The sequence below is a fragment of the Salvelinus fontinalis genome, chromosome 4, assembly GCF_029448725.1.
Source record: "Salvelinus fontinalis isolate EN_2023a chromosome 4, ASM2944872v1, whole genome shotgun sequence".
Lineage (NCBI taxonomy): Eukaryota > Metazoa > Chordata > Actinopteri > Salmoniformes > Salmonidae > Salvelinus > Salvelinus fontinalis.
The window spans coordinates 20098178-20118648 of record NC_074668.1 but is presented as its reverse complement, the minus strand read 5'-3'; the positions used below and the strand labels follow the sequence as shown (position 1 = coordinate 20118648).

At 41.5% G+C, this 20471-nt stretch overlaps 1 protein-coding gene across 1 annotated transcript in view; it reads left to right on the top strand.

Moving 5' to 3' along the window:
- Positions 1-20471, top strand: part of jak2b (Janus kinase 2b) — a 52909-nt gene that overhangs the window by 27020 nt on the left and 5418 nt on the right. Inside the window, exons 5-22 of the mRNA XM_055919159.1 lie at positions 2841-2986; positions 3273-3564; positions 4249-4368; positions 4525-4682; positions 4791-4902; positions 5082-5268; positions 9675-9799; positions 9988-10122; positions 10367-10454; positions 10963-11090; positions 11329-11467; positions 11770-11921; positions 12059-12209; positions 12527-12663; positions 12896-13085; positions 15875-15999; positions 16225-16397; positions 17591-17708. Coding sequence (XP_055775134.1) covers positions 2841-2986; positions 3273-3564; positions 4249-4368; positions 4525-4682; positions 4791-4902; positions 5082-5268; positions 9675-9799; positions 9988-10122; positions 10367-10454; positions 10963-11090; positions 11329-11467; positions 11770-11921; positions 12059-12209; positions 12527-12663; positions 12896-13085; positions 15875-15999; positions 16225-16397; positions 17591-17708 — 2676 coding nt within the window. The remainder of the gene's footprint in view (positions 1-2840; positions 2987-3272; positions 3565-4248; positions 4369-4524; positions 4683-4790; positions 4903-5081; positions 5269-9674; positions 9800-9987; positions 10123-10366; positions 10455-10962; positions 11091-11328; positions 11468-11769; positions 11922-12058; positions 12210-12526; positions 12664-12895; positions 13086-15874; positions 16000-16224; positions 16398-17590; positions 17709-20471) is intronic.

Sequence of the window (20471 nt, the reverse complement as noted above, 5' to 3'; positions counted from 1 at the left end):
TTGCAAAGCAAGCTATCTGTGGCTCCAGTCCAGCTTCTATCACTGCATTTACTTGGTTCTTGGCATTATCTGTGGTAACTGGAATATTGCTATTGGGCCTCTCTACCTTCCACTCTTCTACTGCTCCAGGCAGTACCTGCGCCGGATTTGTGCCTGTGTGACTCTCATAGAGGGGGCGTGTCTGTAGCACCGGACTTCGCATCTCCCACTCCTCTGTGGTGTAGTGAACAGTCACGTAGCTTTCCGTTGCCCTGGAGGTCCACCCGTCTGTGGTTAGGGCAACAGAGGATGCCTTGGATAATTTGTCGACAATTTTGATATTTTCCTCTTCATAAAGATCTGGCATGATCTTCATACTGAAGTGGGGGCGCGAGGGGATTTCGTAGCGTGGCTCAAGCACTTTCACCATATTTTTAAATCCTTTGTTTCCACAACAGAGTATGGCTTCATGTCTACAGAGATAAACATCCCAATAGATTTGGTGATGGCTTTAGCCCGGTCTGATTCTGCAGCAAAGGGCTGCTTAAATTACGCAGTGAGAAGTTGTCTCTTGGCTGAGTTGGCTCCCGTCACTGACACACCAGACTGATGGCGCTTTAAATGTGTGGCCGTGCTCAATGTATTTCCATGATCACACGGCTTTCTTGTAGCACAATGGCTCCTCACTGTAATGGTGTTGTCCACCACAATTCTTCTGTCATCATATTTGACAGGGAAGACAAAATGCTCCCATACACGAGACTTAAATGAAGCGGGAGGCTTTCCAGTTCTTCAGCTCCTCCGCCAGCCATGGCTGTCACTGCTCTTTAGTCTTCTTTGCTTTTTGCAAAGCGAGCATCCGGGATTGATTCGTTGGGATTCAACATGCCCCATTCACGTGAACAGCACACACAACTGATAAAAAAATAAATAATCTAATCATCCTTCAGGCTTCAGAGTAAAACATTGCACACATCTGTCTTGCCTTTATCTTTTCACTGCATTGAGATTTAGGGAATTATTACTTTAAAAAGTAACAGCGGCAGTAAAACTGTTTCACACTATGTTGGTTAAAATTTGCAATTGATCCGCGGTTCACATGCATGCCGAACCGTGGGGGGTGTACGGGTCACGGATCAACTACGGCCCTGCTACACAGAGCTCATCTGGAAAAGAGACCTTGGTCTCAGCATTGACTCCCTGTCAAAATATAAAGGTTAAATAAATAAAAATATCTGTCCTTTATAGCATTATATTGTATAACTTTGACGTAACTTTCATTTAATTTGATGACTGGTATGTATCGAATCAACTAACTAGGTTTAATTGTTACTTGATTAAATTAATCATGTAACAACTAACTCATTAGGATTTGGGGCACCACCAAAGAAGTTGTTTAACGAGTTACCATCTCCCAAATTAAACTCAAGATGATATAAGATATTTATCGATAACAGTAATTTATTAATCATTACCTCATATCAGTCTCATAATTTTGAACGTCGCATACTCCTTGTATCTGCACAAACCCAAGTCTTACTGATCATTCCGTACCACACAAATGTATGTAATTATTTATTTACTAACTAAATGATAACACGGGATACACACACACACAGTATAGGTTATTGATTAGAAACTTAATACGATGAAAACGGGTCCCTAGTAGACTAACGACAACATGACTGCTTGTTTATCAGAAGAGAGAGAAGTAGAGGGGACAGAGAAAGAGAGGCAACACTTATACACTTGTAACTACGCTCACAGTAATACTTTGCTCCGAACCGCCGCCCGTTTGGGAAAGAAATAATGAATGCATTTATATGTTTGAATGTCTTCCTTCGTCGTTTCTCTCTGTCTCAGGCCTTTGTGGAAAGGGCTCCAGTGGGCATCCTCCCAAGCTCCCAAGTGTAAGGCTCTGATTGTTCACAAGAGGTCACAATGTCCTTGTCCTGTAGTCTGAAGCAGGCTAACAGGGTGGTGTTTACTTTCACTTCCCGGAAGGGGGGGGTCCTCTGAAGACAGCTAATCAGCCGTGTCGATGAGAGCAGTGTATTTGACGATGATTCGAAGAGAGTAACAGGATGATCCTAATTAAATTAACTTTCTTAGATACTTAGAACAGCTACTCAGCCGTAACATCGATTGTTAGGGAGGCTACTTTGTCGTCTTCACCTCGTGTTGATTTTCAGGGTTGTGACCAAAGTAGACCTAAGCTACAGCTTGAGTCCTTGTCTGATATGTTCATTCTCAACTCACCCTTTATACACTCAGGTAAAAAGGGGGTGTTTCCGTCATGCTGACACGCTCTCTGAGCTCCCTCGGGTGTGGCTAATTACTGGGCAAAGTTTCATCCAAGCTATGATCTTGTTAGAAAACTAAAATCACATTCCTATCTTAACAACAATATTCTCTTCATCCTTGATATTTCCTACACGACGTAAAGGATTTAACCTGACATACACAATGTGAAAACTCTTCAAGTTACAATATTTTTGTTATATATTTATACCATATTTAATGACAACACAAAATAGACCATTTCCCGTCTCATCATTCCCCACATCCGGATGTTAGAAATATTATCCCTGTGTTCACTTTTGGATGTTAGAGTTTCTGGGCGGCAAAATCTTCTGGAGACAAAGGGACATTCCAATCCCAATATTAGAGACCAAAAGGAGTCGTCTGCTGCATAAGATTGGCGTGAGGTGTCATAAAACCCCCACACCAATCCCTCCTCCCCTCTGCGGGTGAGAGGGATCTGTAGTCGTTGATCCATTATAACCTGATCTTTGCATCCTCATAGGAGAGTCATGACAACTATAATATATTAACCAGCCCACCTCTGTCTCTGTGTTTAGTGGAGGAGTGACTTTGTGAATGGCTGGGTGAAGATCGTCAACACACATGAGACTCAGGAGGAGTGCCTTGGCATGGCTGTATTGGACATGATGAGGACAGCCAAGGAAAGACAAATGTCTCCGCTGGATATCTACAATTCCATCAGGTGCAAAGGAAAGATAAATACATGTCCAACCACTTAAGTGGTTTTAACCTGGTAGTACTGGGGGTCAGTTGTAGCTAGAGACAAATGTATCCGCTGGATATTTACAACAATGCCATAAGGCCATACCTAAAACAATACTGTAAGTAGTATGGCCAACAGAATGACTTGAATTGGCAATGTAAACTATTTATGGTCTATTGTGTATCTTGGTATTCTATAGGTACCTATTATACTAACCTATTCCATATGGCTTGACTTATCCTATTCTTCCCCGCTGTCACCTCAGCTACAAGTCCTTCTTGCCCAAGGACATGAGGGCTCACATCCAGGACTGCAACTTCGTGACCAGGAAGAGGATCCGCTACCGCTTCAAGAAGTTCATCCAGCAGTTCAGCCAGTGCCGGGCTACGGCACGCGACCTGAAGCTCAAATACCTCATCAACATGGAGTCTCTCGAGCAGGCCTTCTACACCGAACGCTTCCAGGTCAGGGAATCCTCGGCAGGGCAGGTCACCATCATCGTGACGGCTGATCATGGCATCCAGTGGTGCAGAGACGGGCACAAAGACTCTGAGCAGGTACTCACAGCAGTGTTGTCCAGGTTGTTCATGTTCACTTGTCGAATGGGAATTTGCTGAAATGTCATAATTATCAGACTCATCATACAGCAAATGAGTACACTATGATTTGAGTGGAATCTCTTACTGAGTGGAAACATGACTGAACTCCTGGTTCCCTCGTATAGCCTATTAATCCCAGTGATTTAGCTAGCTACCTACAAAATGTATCCAATATTATTTAGATGGTTTCATGCTGTTGTCAGGAGGGTTTTACTGTGAAGTTGAATTTAGGGTGGTGATGTCATGCTATTTTGAAGCTTTGGCCTGGCCGTTTTATTCTTTCCTAATCCACGGTTAGAGGTGTTAATGTATAATTGAGTAATTAATGGGTTTAAGAGCTGTTACAGTAGGTCAACAGTGGCTTACATTGCTAATGGATCCAATGCCGATGGATTGCATCAGATCAGTCTGTGGTGTTTAACAATTTAAAATGTTCAAGGACTTAATTTTCTCCAGTGAAGATGGGCAAAAGCAAATACTGTACTTGGCTCGTTGCTGGCTTAGAACTAATCGTGTCATGCAATTTTCTGCTTCTTGGCACTAAAGGTTATTCAATCAACACATTTTACTTCTTTATCTGAAGAATGATATCCTCTAGATTGAGTCAAACGACGTCTTGTTTTCCCACCTTTTTCCGAGCAGGACTTGCAGACCTACTGTGATTTCCCAGACGTTACTGACATCAGTATTAAACATGCCAATAAGGAGGGCTCGATGGAGAGTCGAGTGGTTACCATCAATAAACAAGACGGCAAGACTCTGGTAAGATTGACGTCAGCCTCTCACCTCCTCCAGCCTTTCTTAATATTCACATTGAAACAGCCACAGTATTGAAACCTCATTCTATCAACTCCAGTTTTTCTTGGATTGGATAAATATCTTGACAATTGTATTCTCATCCTTTTTGCACTGTCTCAGGAGCTGGAGTTCAATTGCCTCTCTGAAGCTCTGTCCTTTATATCGCTGATTGATGGCTACTATCGTTTGACGACAGATGCACACCACTACCTCTGTAAAGAAGTGGCACCCCCTGCACTGGTGGAGGCCATTACCAGCCACTGTCATGGTCCCATTTCGTAAGTGAAGTTTGGAATCCTACCCTTATAGAGCACTGTGCATCATCTGATTGTGAATCAATAACTTGCAGAGATGCATACATACATACACTCTGTTCTTCTCCACAGAATGGATTTTGCAATTAATAGACTGCAAAAATCTGGGAACAAGCGGGGTCTGTACATCCTGCGATGCAGCCCTAAGGACTTTAACAAATACTTTTTGACTTTCACCGTGGGGGTATGTACTGTATTTAAGTTATAATTTTAGTACATAACAGATATAAAAATAAAAAATAAATGTTGTTGCCATATTGGAAAACCTTTGTGTAGAACATAAGCAGTTTGGAACATATTTAACTATCATGTCACAGGAACACTGATTTGATTGTAAGTTCTTGCTCCTGTGCTTTCCTTTAGGTATACGATGGCATTGAGTACAAGCACTGCCAGATCACTAAGGCTGCTAATGGAGAGTTCAATCTGAGTGGAACCAAAAGGAACTTCAGCAACCTCCAGGAATTGCTGAGCTGCTACCAGAAGGAGACTGTGCGCTCTGATGGCATAATTTTCCAGTTCAGCAAGTGTTGCCCACCCAAATCCAAAGGTAACTGAGTTTAAAGACTCACTCCAGCTATGTTGGAATTTTTCCTGTTGAAAAACAAAAACAATATCCCAAGCATAAATACAGTAATGTACACACACTTAATGGTAAAAATATATGTTTTGAGCAAAATATAATTTTTCTAGACACAACTGGGGTGGCAAGTAGCCTAGTGGTTAGAGCGTGGTTAGAGCGTTGGGCCAGTAACCGAAAGGTTGCTAGATCGAATCCTCGAGCTGATAAGGTAAAAATATGTTGTTCTGCCACTGAACAAGGCAGTTAACCCACTGTTCCTAGGCCGTCATTGTAAATAAGAATTTGTTCTTAACTGACTTGCCTGGTTAAATAAAATAATAAAAACTGGAAACTTCAAGGTGTAGACCATTCAAGGGGTTCGTCTGATGTGATGTTGTTAACTCGAAATGACACGGTTCCAGTTTAACAAAGTTTAGTATACTATATGAACACACTACAAAGTAGCCATTTGACTCAAGGCTAGGTCCATCAACGACTCGACTTCCTGCGCATGCGCACTCTTGACTGAGTGATAGCCCCATAATAACAGAAATATAGGGATACTTAAAACATGAACTTAACAATCTCCCCCTTTTCTTTAAAGACAAATAAAACATCAACAACATGATTAAATGTCCAAGTATTATTCAAGATCCCCATTACAAATGGGTTGTGTGACAGTTTTTATTTGTATTACTCAAGCTGCCACTTTCCATTACTGAGAGCCTGTAGGAGCGAGAGCCTGTAGGAGCACAATACCGGATGCTCCTTTTTTAGTCAGACAGTCAGCAAGCTGTTCCTTTGTGGTCGACCACAGAATCCGCTGGATTCTCTGTGCTTGAATAAGTTCCTTGATGCTGCTAATCTCGAAGTCTTTTCTCTGTGACAGACTTGGTTGACTTCACAACATCAACTAATGAGTAGTTGTCAGTGACACAAACTACAGGTAGAAAGTGCCGTTTTGTCCCACCAGTGTTAACCTAGCGAAGCATCACTGAAGACAACTAGTTTCAAAGAGTCATCTTTTCCAACAAAGTCACTTGTGATTTCAGTTTAAGAACAACTTTGTTTGCCTCATGAATGGTTTGTACAGTGGCGTGTTTTGTGTTAGATGCCAAGTTGCAACCATCAAACCAGGTCTACTCTGTCTCGCACCCCATAAAATTTGTCCTATCTTTGACCTCAATTGACCAGCTTCAATTCCACATAGAGGGGAATTCCTTTGTACGGCTCTTGAAGAATCCATGTGAATGGGTTGAAGATTCTTGATATAGCTCTCCTGTTGCATCAGTATTTTTCCATCAACTGTAATAAACTCTATGCCAACATAACAAAAATGATCATGCTCCTCACAGCCAACCTAGAAAACAGCTTTGAGGTGTGGAATCACAGTTGAAGGTCTGTGAGCCACCCCAGATAAAGTCATCAACATGACAGGCAAGTACTCCAGTCACATTGATCAAGCCAATAGAAGACAGCAGGATCCACTTGTGACATTTTTCCACCTGTATTCAGCATTGTTGCCTTGACTTTGTTGTACCAGTAGAGTGATCCATCTGCCAGTCCATACACACACTTTTTTAGTTTCCACAGTGTTCCTTCGCTTTTAGCTTCAGGCGGAGGTCGGATGTGAATGTCCCTTGACAGCTCTGTTCCCTGCAAAAATACAGATTTGATGTCTATGGAATTAAGTTTCAATTTTTTCTGGCAGATCACTGACATCAGCAATCTGAGTGACTCTGATGCGCATGTCGGTGAGTCTTTTGGGAGTTCTTTAGCAGCCAGCTCTTCAAAACCTCTAGCCACTAGACGTGCTTTAGGCATTATTCCAGTTAAGGATTCTTTAAGGGTATACACCCACCTTGTTGAGATGCATTTTTGGCCAATGTCTTTGACTTCCTCAAACACTACATTTTTCCTCCAATTACTGAGCTCATCTAGCTTAGCTGAGTCAAATGACACGTCCTTTGTTTCAAGTACATCATGATTTTGAATGTCATTCTGTTTTTCTCGATTTTCCATTGGTTCAATTCTGATATTATCTACAAGTGACAGGTCAGCTGACCCTGTTGTACCAGAAAGTGTAGCTGGTTCAGAGTACTGCAAGTTGTACCAGTTCTTGTGTTTTGCTTTTCCTGCTCGTCCAATGACGGTTGCTGTATGTGGAATACCACTTTCTCTGTCCATGTATTTAACAGTTTGTTCAGTTTTCAGATTGGAACAACCATGTTCTCTGAACACATGTGGCTGTTGTTGAATGTTTTCCTCATTTGAACGCTCAACAGTATTACCTGTGGCATGGTTGAAGGTCTCTGCTCCATTTCCTGTTTCAGTGTCCATATCATTGGATGTGACATCTGGTAGGTTTGTGTCTGTTACTGTGTCCTTTTTGTCATTTTCATTAGGAGACTGATTCTCAGCAACAGCCCCTCTATCTTGTTGATCATTTACTTTCCGCAATCTTGAGTGATGCACCCTGACAATGATGCCTCCGTGCCTCACAAATATCACCACACCATCTTGTCCAATGACTACTCCCGGTCCTTTCCACTCTTGACAGTCAACTCGTCATCATTATTCCCTGAACTGCTGAGTAACTTCTGAAGTCTGTCAACTGTATCATGTCCAAACTGTTTGTAAAGCTTTAACAATACTGTGTTTTTCTTTAGTGCTCGAGTTCTGTGACTGTCAGAATCTCCATGTGCTCTGTGTCAGACAGAATGTCATTTTTGCATGGACTCTGTGTGATGTCTTAGGCCACTATTGTGTAAACATTTTAGACAGAGGTAGTAAGTTCAAGAGTCACTGGTTGTTTAAACATCACTGCCTTGTCATTTTTTATGTCTAGTACAGCCTCTGCCTTCTTGAGGGAAGCTTTGCTTAATAGTAAGGGGATATCTGTAGGGACCACCTCTGTTTCAATGTGACACTTAGTCAGACCAATTTTTGCTGGTATCTTAACTCTCTTGGTAGATTCTCCCATCTCCAAATTTGAAAGCTCTGTTGCTTGGTGTGTCAATCATATTTTGTACTTCTTTCATATTTAGTTCACTGACATAGCTATCAAGCCATTTTGCACCACACACTGTCTGTGTACATGCAGTATCAATCACAGCAGATCCTAAGTATTCAACTATAAAAATCTCAGTATCAGAAGCAGATTCATTTGAAAACAGTGTAATGTTACACTGCTCTATCTCTGTGTTTATATTTTCCTCTGTTAGTTTAACTTTAACCCAATGGTAAGTGCTTTGACAAATAGCACATTTTGATCTCCTTCCATATTTGTCCAGTGGATTTGGGCTGGGAAATGGCGCCCTCTTCTGGTTGTCTTGAGAACGTGACTTGTTGGCGCCTTTTCTCTGCTACTCCGTGTAATATTGCGTCACTCACTCCATCTGTTATTGGCGCGACAGACGTCTTTTCACCAAATATTCTTTTTAGTGCCGACTTCATAGATGCAAAAGTAAGCACAGTACAAGCAGTCAAAGCCAACTGTTTCTCCCTACCATCTAGACAGGCAGTATCTAGCAACTTGAAAGCTAACACTGCATCGGGGAGAACCATGTCGTACTTGCGCATCCTATTGTACCTCTGTTCGAAATCAATGATGTAGTCCGTCATTGCAACCGAAATATCTCGTAACACTGTCAAAGTTTGAATATGCCTCGTAGGCACGGTCTTTCTCTTTAAGAAATACAGAATCCAGTGCTGTGATCAAAGTTCCCATACCGTCATCCTTGTTCAAATCCTCAACGGATATTTCCAGTGCTGTATCTCTCGCTCTTCCCTCGGGCGATAATACCACCGCAAGTGCTTGCTTTTTCGCGTCCAGATTAGTAACGCGTGTCCAGATTCCCAGTTCATTTTTCCAACTTTCGTACGACCTCTTCTCGTCGAAGCGAGGTGGCACATTGTAGTTATTAGCCATCCTCTGCTACCAATGTTAACTCGAAATGACACAACGACAAGGTTCCAATTTAACAAAGTTTACTATACTATATGAACACAATACAAAGTAGCCATTTCACTCAAGGCTAGGTTCATCAACGACTCGACTTCCTGCGCATGCGCACTCTTGACTGAGTGATAGCCCCGTAATAACATAAATATAGGGATACTTAAAACATGAACTTAACAATGTCACCGGCCTCCCCCTTGCTTGCCTCCCACTTGTGTCATGCCAAGACTAGCTATTGAGATGTGCCTTCTGTTAAGTAAATCGGTTGATAAATGAGGTGAAAAGGAGACTGGAGTGCCACCTAAAATCTAGATTTTTTTGCCTCTAAATTGGCAGAGAAGTTCTTTGACATGTTGAGGCATTGCTCCACTTAAACTCAATATACTGTCAATGGTTAAGGCTGATTATACGGTCCTCTTGTTTTTCTTGACAGACAAGTCCAGTTTACTGGTATCCAGGAGTAACAAGGGCTCAGATGTGCCACTCTCTCCCTCCCTACAGAGACACAACATCAACCAAATGGTGTTCCACAAGATCAGGAAAGAGGACCTGGAATATGTAAGCATTTCACGTTCAACACAGACACACAGTCTTATTTTCATTCATACAGCAAAATTGTAGATGTCATCATCTCACTGTTTAGTACAGTTTTGGATAACCAGCATGCAGTGTCTGTTTATTATCAATGAAAGATTCAGGAATGCATCCTTTTATTGTAGACATTGTCTTGTTTGTGTGTTTTTTAGACTGAGAGTCAAGGCCAAGGGACATTCACAAAGATCTTCAAAGGGGTCCGCAAGGAGCTGGGAGACTACGGGGAGATGCACCAAACAGAGGTCATCATGAAAGTCCTGGACAAGGCCCACAGGAACTACTCGGAGGTAAGAAACTAAGATTATATACACATAGATTATATACACATATCAGACATTAAACCGTTTTCCTGAGTTGATTGGCAAAAAGTAAAGTACTTAATCTTTCTACAAAGAAAGTAAGAGCAGGTGACTAATTGCCTGTGGTCATGTCTATTGGCGTTATTGTCTTAAATCAGACATTGTCTATGGTGGGCTATAATGAATGATGACGGTGTATATTAAAGATGGTTATCTCTCTCCTTCTCTACAGTCTTTCTTTGAGGCAGCCAGCATGATGAGCCAGCTATCCCACAAGCACCTGGTGCTGAACTACGGCGTGTGTGTGTGCGGGGAGGAGAGTGAGTCAATCAATCTGTCCCAGTTGGGAAATGTATATAACAGATAAAGCAAGTGAATGACTGTGTCCCTCCATCCATACTACCTGCTTGCGTTTTAAGCTTAGGTTATTATCCTTTAATGTCCACTACCCTACTGTGACTGATGATCCTCTGACCCGTTATAATAATCTGTGTAACCTGAAGAAGAGACCACAGCAGAGTCAAGGTGGGCTATTCTTAGGGGGATTACAATACCGAGCTGTTTCATCAAAACCCTCTTACCTGACCATTCTTAATCTGCCGGCCTCTGTGCTCTATGAGTGTTCCTCTGCTACTTTTAGATTGGCCCATGTTGTCTCTGGTATGTAATGTAGTGCTGCATATGACTGGAGGGCTGGATTCGATGAAAGCTGATATAGCGATATTTATGCTTTATTGCAAAAAGGTTAATTAATAGTGGCATTTGATTAATCCTTTGGCACAATGTCTTGTGTTTTAACCCCTGTAAAAATGCTGTTAACTCTTACAGATATCATGGTGCAGGAGTATGTGAAGTTTGGCTCCCTGGACACATACCTGAAGAAGAACAAAAACTCAGTCAACATCTTGTGGAAGCTTGAAGTGGCCAAGCAGCTTGCCTGGGCCATGCACTTCCTGGTAAGGCTGAACCCAACCTGTACTACAGACATGGCTGCTCATTGATAAAGGGACTCTATGAATAATTATACATTCTCAGTGTTACAAGCCACAGACTGCCCCAGTCCATCAGTGCCTGCAGGAAGTTTGTGAATGTTTAGTTAGTTGGTGTGATGCACCTCTGCTCCTGACTTTCCCGTCCCCTCCTGACTGTCCCGTCTCCTCCGCTCCTGACTGTCCCCTTTCCTCAATCCCGCAGGAGGAAAAGAACCTTGCTCATGGGAACGTCTGTGCCAAGAACGTCCTGCTGATCCGGGAAGAGGATCGGAAAACTGGGAATCCCCCCTTCATCAAGCTGAGTGACCCTGGTGTCAGCATCACTGTCCTGCCCAAAGATAGTGAGTTCTCCTCTCTCTTCCTCTGATACACCAGTGTTACCACTAGGTTGCCAGAAGGGGGCAACGTTTATCCATCAAAACTCAGTTGTGTGCACGAAGTTACCCCAGCTATGACCTGAGACACACCTCCAAAAATCCTTGAATACCTCAGTTTTTACAACCTTTCACATCTTAAAATATTACAACCTAGATATTATATTCAAATCATATTGTACTATTTCAGAGTTAGGATTATTAAACACTAAATGCTGTGTGAATTGGTTGTCAATTAATTATTAATGACATATTGTGGTCTGGCTCAGTTTTGGTTGAGCGAATCCCCTGGGTGCCTCCTGAATGTATTGAGGATTCTACCAACCTGAGCCTTGCAGCAGACAAGTGGAGCTTTGGCACAACGCTGTGGGAGATCTGCAGTGGAGGGGAGAAACCACTGGCGACACTGGACAACTCTAAGGTGAGGATCACATCAGCAATACCAGTAGGTTATGTTTTAGAAATATGTAGCAGTATGTTTACACTAATGCAATTTGATATGCAGTCCTACTACAAAGAGTCTCAAACTAACATGCCTCTAATGATTCTTTGGTTCAGAAAAATCTATTTTACGAGGACCGCCACCAGCTGCCTGCTCCTAAGTGGACTGAGCTTGCTAACCTGATCACCAGCTGCATGGACTACGAGCCCACGTTCAGACCCTCTTTCAGGGTTATCATCAGGGACCTCAACAGCCTGTTCACGCCTGGTCAGTGCATTGCTACAGTCATTGCCGATTTAAACTGGGTCATACTGATGGGTCCTAGGGTCTCTTCATTGAGTTAATTGTTTCAAGGAGGTCATGATTATTATAATTGTCATGGGTGTAATGGTGGCCATATTACCAGCCTATATTATATCCAGGCTGTTACCGGTGTTTGTGTTTTAGGTGGACCAAGTGCTGCTAGGGGCTTAAAAGAGATGGGGAGAATCCAAGCAGACATGGAACAAATACAAGTCTGCAAAAAATACTGTCATTCCTGAACATGTCTACGTGATTTGACATTGTGCTGTTTTTGCCCACAGAATATGAGCTGATTGTGGAGAGTGACCTCCTGCCAAACAGAACAGCAGCGTCCCCGTGGGTCACTGGGGCGTTTGAGAACCAGGAGCCAGTCCAGTTTGAGGAGAGACACCTCATCTTCCTACAGCAGTTAGGCAAGGTAAGGAACCACAGTATCACAGCCAATGATGGCCACAAGCTACGGAATCACACTCATTGTCATGAACAATGATGACCAAAGATGATCATTCATGGTCTTTGAACACCACACAGTGTTCTCGTTTGTGGAGGTGGATCTTTCTGATTCCGTCTCAAAGCGCTTCATTAAGTAATCAGCTGATTTTAATGTCATCTCTTCAGTCCTACTTAATCATGTTGGTTTCTTCCATCAGGGTAACTTTGGCAGTGTGGAGATGTGCCGGTACGACCCTCTCCAGGACAACACGGGGGAGGTTGTGGCTGTGAAGAAGCTTCAGCACAGCACGGCAGAGCACATGCGGGACTTTGAGCGGGAGATCGAGATCCTCAAGTCTCTTCAGCATGAGAATATCGTCAAATACAAAGGAGTGTGTTACAGCGCAGGTACAGTGTGACGTGTGGGATTGGCTTGATTCCTCGCGTCCTCTCCTCCTTTCGAAAAAGGTCCAATTGAAATTACTCTCCACTAGTGCGTCATCAGGCAAATTACATTTACAGAGGAGGAATCCCAAAATACGTATGTGAAGTGGTAAGGTACATCCATGTATAGATCTATACATGGATAAGTAGCATACCATTTTACATGTGCATGATTTTCTCCTCCGAGAAAACAACAGCTGATTCAAAGGGGGTGTGGCGGATTTCAAAACAATTCTGCAATAGGATACACCTGAGTATCTTTGGCCGGAGGAGGCAATCGAGGAGAGGAGCAAACTCCTCAGTTTACTTTACAAGTCTCTGTCCTACATATGGCAACAACTTATGTCTCTGTGTCCAGTATGAAGGAAGTTAGAGGTACAGTAGTTGTGCTAGCCAATGCTAACTAGCATTAACGCAATGACGGGAAGTCTGGGTATTTATACTGAACAAGACTATTAACTCAACATGCAACAATTTCAATGATATTACTGAGTAAATCAATCAGTTGAAATAAATAAATTAGGCCCTAATATATGGAATTCACATGACTGGGCAGGGGCACAGCCATCGGTGGGCCTGGGAGGGCATAGGCCCACCCACTCAGGAGCCAGCCCCAGTCAATCAGAATCATTTTTTCCCCACAAAAGGGCTTTATTACAGACAGAAATACTCAGTTTAATCAGCTGTCCTGGTGGCTATTCTCAGACGATCCCGCAGGTGGAGAGGCCGAGTGTGGAGTTCCTGGGCTGGCGTGTTTACCCGTGGTCTGCGGTTGTGAGGCCGGTTGGACGTAATGCCAAATTCTCTAAAACGAAGTTGGAGGTAGCTTATGGTAGAGAAATGAACATTAAATTATCTGGCAACAGCTCTGGTGGACATTCCTGCAGTCAGCATGCCAATTTCACTCTCCCTCAAAACTTGAGACATCTGTGTCATTGGGTTGTGTGACAACTGCACATTTTAGAGTGTTCTTTTATTGTCCCCAACACAAGGTGCAACTGTGTACTGATCATGCTGTTTAATCAGCTTCTTGATATGCCACACCTGTCAGGTGGATGGATTATCTTGTCAAAGGAGAAATTCCCACTAACAGGGATGTAAACAAATTTGTGCACAAAATTTGAGCGAAAGAAGCTTATTGTGCGTATGGAACATTTCTGGGATCTTTTATTTCGGCTCATGAAACACAGGACCAACACTTTACACGTTGCGTTAATATTTTTGTTCAATGTACTAGCATGCTAGCAGATACCCATAAACTTCCAGCCATTGCACTAACGCTTCATTGCCAAAAGCCTAAAGTATTTCTTTTAAGGCTCAAGTTTAAAGTTTTAATGTCACATGCACAAGTACAGTGAAATGCCTTTCTTGCAAACTCAAAACCCAACAATGCAATATCAATAACAATGTAATACTAGGAAAAAAACACATGAGAAATAAGACGAAATATGAAGAACACAATAAGTAAGTAAGCATACTATTTACATGGTCGGTTCCAATACCATATTTACAATGTGCAGGGATACTGGAGTGATGGAGGTAGATATGTATAGGGGTAAGGTGACTAGGCAACAGGATAAAATAAACAGAGTAGCAGCAGCTTGCATGTGAGTGGGTGTGCAGGTGTGTAGAGTGTATAAATGTATGTTCATATTTTGTGTGAGCAAATGATGGCGTGAGTGTGTAGGGCCCTGTAAGTGTGCGTCGAGACACTGAAATATAAGGTCAATAAGATACAAGGTAAACTCGGTCCGTGTAGCTATTTATCAGTCGTATTTCTTGGGGATAGAAGCTGTTCAAGAGCCTGTTGGTGTCAGACTTGATGTACCAGTACCTCTTGCGATGCGGCAGCAGAGAAAATTGTCTATGGCTTGGGTGGTTGGGGTCTTTGACGATTTTCCGGGCCTTCTTTTCACACTGCCTGATATAGAGGCCCTGGATGGCAGGGAGCTCGGCCCCAGTGATGTACTGGGCTGTCCGCACAACCCTCTGCAGCGTCATGCGATCAAGGGCGGTGCTATTGCCCTACCAAGCAGTGATGCAGCCAGTTAATATGCTCTCAATGGTAAAGCTGTAGAACCTTTTCAGGATTTGAGGGGCCATGGCAAACCTTTTCAACCTCACTGAGGGGGAGCGGCACTCACGCCTTCTTCTCGACTGTGTGTTTGGACCATTTGAGTTTAAGGATTTGGACACCGTGGAACATGACGCTCTTGACCTGCTCCACTGCCGCCCCGTCGTTGTGGATGGGGGTGTGCCCCCCCCCCCCCCGTTTCCTGTTTTCCATGATTAGCTCCTTCGTTTTGCTGACATTGAGGGAGAGGTTGTTGCTCCAGCACCATGCTGCCAGGTCTCTGACCTCCTCCCTGTAGGCTGACTCATCGTTGCCTGTGATCAGGCCTACCACCGTTGTGTCGTCAGCGAACTTGATAATGGTGTTAGTCGTGGATGGCCACACAGTCGTGTGCGAAGTCGAAGATCTAGTAACCTGTTAGTCCAGGATCCGATCATTAGTAACCTGTTTGCTTCTGAAAAGATCATTCTAAAATACACTATTGATGTGTGAACTCTGAGTGAGCAGGAAAGTTGGCAGTGTTTTTATGTTCTCTGAAAGTCACAGAAGGTGAATAGTAGTTGCCTTGTAACTCCAACAGATCCTTTTAATCCAGTAGGAAGACAAGTTTAGCGAGTTATTCGTAGAATCCTAAGTCAGTGCAGAGGTGAATGTTTCTCTATTTGTTTGTTGTCTGCAGGCCGGAGAAACTTGCGACTGATCATGGAATACCTGCCCTATGGGAGTCTGAGAGATTACCTCATCAAGAACAAGCAGAGAATAGACCACATGAAACTGGTGCATTATACCGCTCAGATATGCAAGGTACTGATAGTGACCAGATATGAAAGTAACATTAACCTTTTGATTATAATGGTTTTACTCTTCCATATCCAGATATCTACCTTCAACTGATGCCTGATGTTTACCATATGGTGATAGTTCATAACATTATAATACACACTAATACAGACTGCAACCTAGTGTGAAGTAAAGGTAAGGCATGTATGAGGTCTGAACGTTTTTGTCTTTGTTCTTTTGTGTGTGCAGGGTATGGAGTACCTGGCAACCAAGCGCTACATCCACAGAGATCTGGCAACCCGGAACATCCTGGTAGAGAGTGAGCTGAGGGTGAAGATTGGGGACTTTGGCCTGAGCAAGGTCCTGCCCCAGGACAAGGAGTACTATATGGTCAAGGAGCCTGGAGAGAGCCCCATCTTCTGGTTAGACACCTTTAGCAGTCCCTCCAGGATTCTGCTATCTTTCTTTAGCAAAATTAACAATTCCGTGCTTATTATCATCATTGAAATCATTGCATATTGTGAAAATAATTTTAAAAAACTCTGCAAATCCTGGAGAGACAGTTTTATTCGGTCACTGGCAGAAAGAACAGTTTTTATTTTCATAGTGACCAATGATATTTCTTGAAGTTAACCAACATAATCGTTTAAAGTAGGACTAGGTGGTTTACTTATATTTACTACACACCGGTATCGAGGCATTTCCACCGCCATTTCTCACACGATTTTACAGACACAAAAGGATGAAGAAATCAACTGCCAGCATTTATAAAATTGTACCGAAACTTCCCGTTTCTAACAAAGCTGTCGTGATGATTATTTATACAGTATGCCTTTACTCACATAAAAACTGTGGATGGAAACATGGTTACAGAGAAAAATAAGGGAAAAGTGACTTTTTGATGATAAAGACAAAACAAACAAGCCACAGTGTGGAAATGATAGCAAACGATTGCAGTAAATGCAAAAATTGATAAATGCTATAAATTATTTTGGGTTGAAGTTGACTAAACAGTTTAAAACACGTGTCAAAACTCATTCCATGGAGGGCCGAGTGTCTGCAGGTTTTCGCTCCTCCCGTGTACGCGATAGATTAATTAGGGTCACTGATTAGTTAGGAACTCCCCTCGCCTGGTTATCTAGATCTTAATTGGACACAAATTGAAAGGTGAAACCAAAAACCAGCAGACACATGGCCATGGAATGAGTTTGACACCGCTGTTTTAAAACAGTCAGAATAGAGACAGCCCCGTTAAATCCACTTAGAATTTGTTGCCACCCTAGGGTCATGCACTAGTCAGCTTATTTAGAACTTTTATTATTCAAAAACATAAAAACAACTGTCAAATGCCATTATTCTGTGAAAAATGTGGATAATATTGTGATATAATACTGTATTTTGAACATTTTGTCCAGCCCTAGTTTAGAGTTCTATGAACTGTGCAATCTTGTTCCTGACTTTATTATTAGTTCCTGTGTTAGATTTGTGCTTTAGCTGTTCGTCTTCACACATTTCCTTAGCTTCCTATGCGGTGTAACTGTAATTCCTAGTCATCCTTTTTTTGAGAGAAAAATAAGAGAGAGATTTGGGACACTTTTTTTGTGTCGTTGTGCAGGTATGCCCCAGAGTCTCTGACGGAAAGCAAGTTCTCTGTGGCTTCTGACATCTGGAGCTTTGGCGTAGTGCTTTATGAACTGTTCACCCACAGCGACAAGAACTGCAGCCCTCCTGCAGTGAGTTCATCTCTCTCTCCCTTTTCTTCAAATACATCTAATATGTTGTCTCATTAAATACTTGCTACTTGTATATGCAAAGCCTACTGACCTCAGGCAAAGATGGTATATGTTACAGCATAAGGCCCCATGGTGTCAAGGGGAACATCAGGGTAATTTTAACAGGCTACGTTAAGATCACATAGCCTGTTAAAACAAACTATGATGCCCAAAAGCTAGAAAGGGACATAAAAATAAGAATAAGTTGCTCACACAGTATAAACATGCTATGAACCAAGGTTGGAGCTATAGTGCCTTCAGAAAGTATTCACACCCTTTTACTTTTCCATATTTTGTTGTTACAGCCTGAACTAAAATGTATTACATTGAGATTTGTGCCACTGATCTACACACAATACCCTATAATGTCAAATTTGAATTGTGTTTGTCGAACAAATTAGAAGCTGAAATGTCTTGAGTCAATAAGTATTCAACCCCTTTGTTATGGCAAGTTCAGGAGTAGAAATGTGCTAAACAAATCACATATGTTGCATGGACTCACTCTGTGTTCAATAATAGTGGTTAACAGGATTTTTGAATGACTAACCCATCTTTGTACCCCACACATGCAATTATCTGTAAGGTCCCTCAATCGAGTAGTGAATTTTAAGCACAGATTAAACCACAAAGACCAGGGAGGTTTTTCAATGCCTTGAAAAGAAGGGCACCGATTGGTAGATGTGTAAAAATGTCCAAAACAGACGCTGAATATCCCTTTGAGTATTGTGAAGTTGTTAATTGGGTTTTGGGTGGTGTATAATACACACAGTCACTACAAAGATACAGGCATCCTTCCTACCGCAGTTGCCGGAGAGGAAGGAAAGTGCTCATGGATTTCACCATGAGGCCAATGGTGATTTTGAAACAATTAGAGTTTTTAATGATGGTGATATGAGAAAAAGGATGATTCACCGGACTATATTTTGGAAGAGGATGTAAAGTACTTTAAGAATATGTTTCCATTTCAGTCTCCTCCATCTCCACTAACCGATGCTAATTGTATGTATTTTTTTACTATTAATAATGTAATATTAACATCTGTACAGAGAGACTCATGTGAAGGCCAAATTACAGAGGAGGAACTTCTTGATGCAATTAAAGCCTTTAAGTCTGGGAAAACTCCAGGGCTGGATGGCATACCAGTAGAAGTATACCAAACTTTTTTTTATATACTCAGAGGACCATTATTAGCATGTTTTAACCAGTCCTATATAAACGGTAGATTATCGGACACGCAACAAGGTGGTCTGATTTCATTATTACTGAAACAGGATCCAAGTGGTGTATATATAAAGATCCAGTCCATTAAAAAAATTGGAGGCCTCTTACACTTCAGTGTTGTGATACAAAAATTCTAGCTAAATGCTTGGCGCATAGAATTAAAAAGGTTTTGTCAGATATTATTCATACTAATCAGACAGGTTTTTTACATGGACGATACATTGGATATAATATAAGACAAGTACTGGAAACAATAGAACACTATGAAATATCGGGGAAACCAGGCCTGGTTTTCATAGCTGACTATGAAAAGTCTTTTGATAAAGTACGACTGGAGTTTATATGTAAATGCCTGAAATATTTCAATTTTGGAGAATCTCTTTATAAAATGGGTTAAAGTTTCTAGTATATGTATATAGTAACCCTAGGTGTAAAATAGTAAATAATGGCTACATCTCAAAGTTTTAAACTGTCAAGAAGGGTTAAACAAGGTTGTCCACTATCAGCATATCTATTTATTAATGTTAGCTGTTAGCTGTTAAAATTTTATCCAACAATAATATTAAGGGATTAAAAATCCATGGCTTAAAAACAAAGGTGTCATTGTACGCTGATGATTCATGTTTTCTTTTAAAACCACCATTAGAATCCCTCCACAGCCTCACAGAGGATCTAGATACTTTTTCTAACCTCTCTGGGTTAAAACCAAATTATGATAAGTGTTACGTATTATTACGTATTGGATCACAAAAAAATGCTACTTTTACATTACCGTGTAGGTTACCAATAAAATGGTCTAATGGGGACGTGGACATACTCAGTATACATATCCCGAAAGAAAGAAATGATCTCACTCCAATAAATGTTTATAGAAAGTTCAAAAAAATAGGAAAGTTAGCAAAAATGGATACGGTCTTGCTACCATGGAAAGGAAAATACCTGTCTATTTGTGGAAAACTAACCCTGATTAACTCTAGTCATATCACAATTTACCCATTTCCTTATGGTTTTGCCTACACCTAGTGACCTGCTTTTTAAATTATATGAACAAAAAATATTCCAATTTATTTGGAATGGCAAGCCAGACAAAATTAAAGGGGCCTATTTAAATGATGAATATGAATTTGGAGGGTGGAAATCATTACATATTAAAGCATTAGATCTCTCACTAAAGGCATCCGTCATACAAAGGTTATACTTAAATCTGTAATGGTTCTCTAGAAAATTAGTAAGAATGTCTCACCCTATGTTCAAGAATGGCCTTTTTCCCTTTATTCAGATTACAGCTGCTCACTTTCAGTTATTTGAAAACAACATTTTTTAACAAGCCTTAGAAAGTTGTTTTCAATTTCAGTTTAAATCCACCTGAAAAGGCAGAACAAATAACACAACAAATATTGTGGTTAAACTCAAATATACTAATTGAATCGAAAAAGGATAATAAATTATATCATAAATACAACTGGTGGAGTTATGTCACACATGCAGCTAACACAGACATAT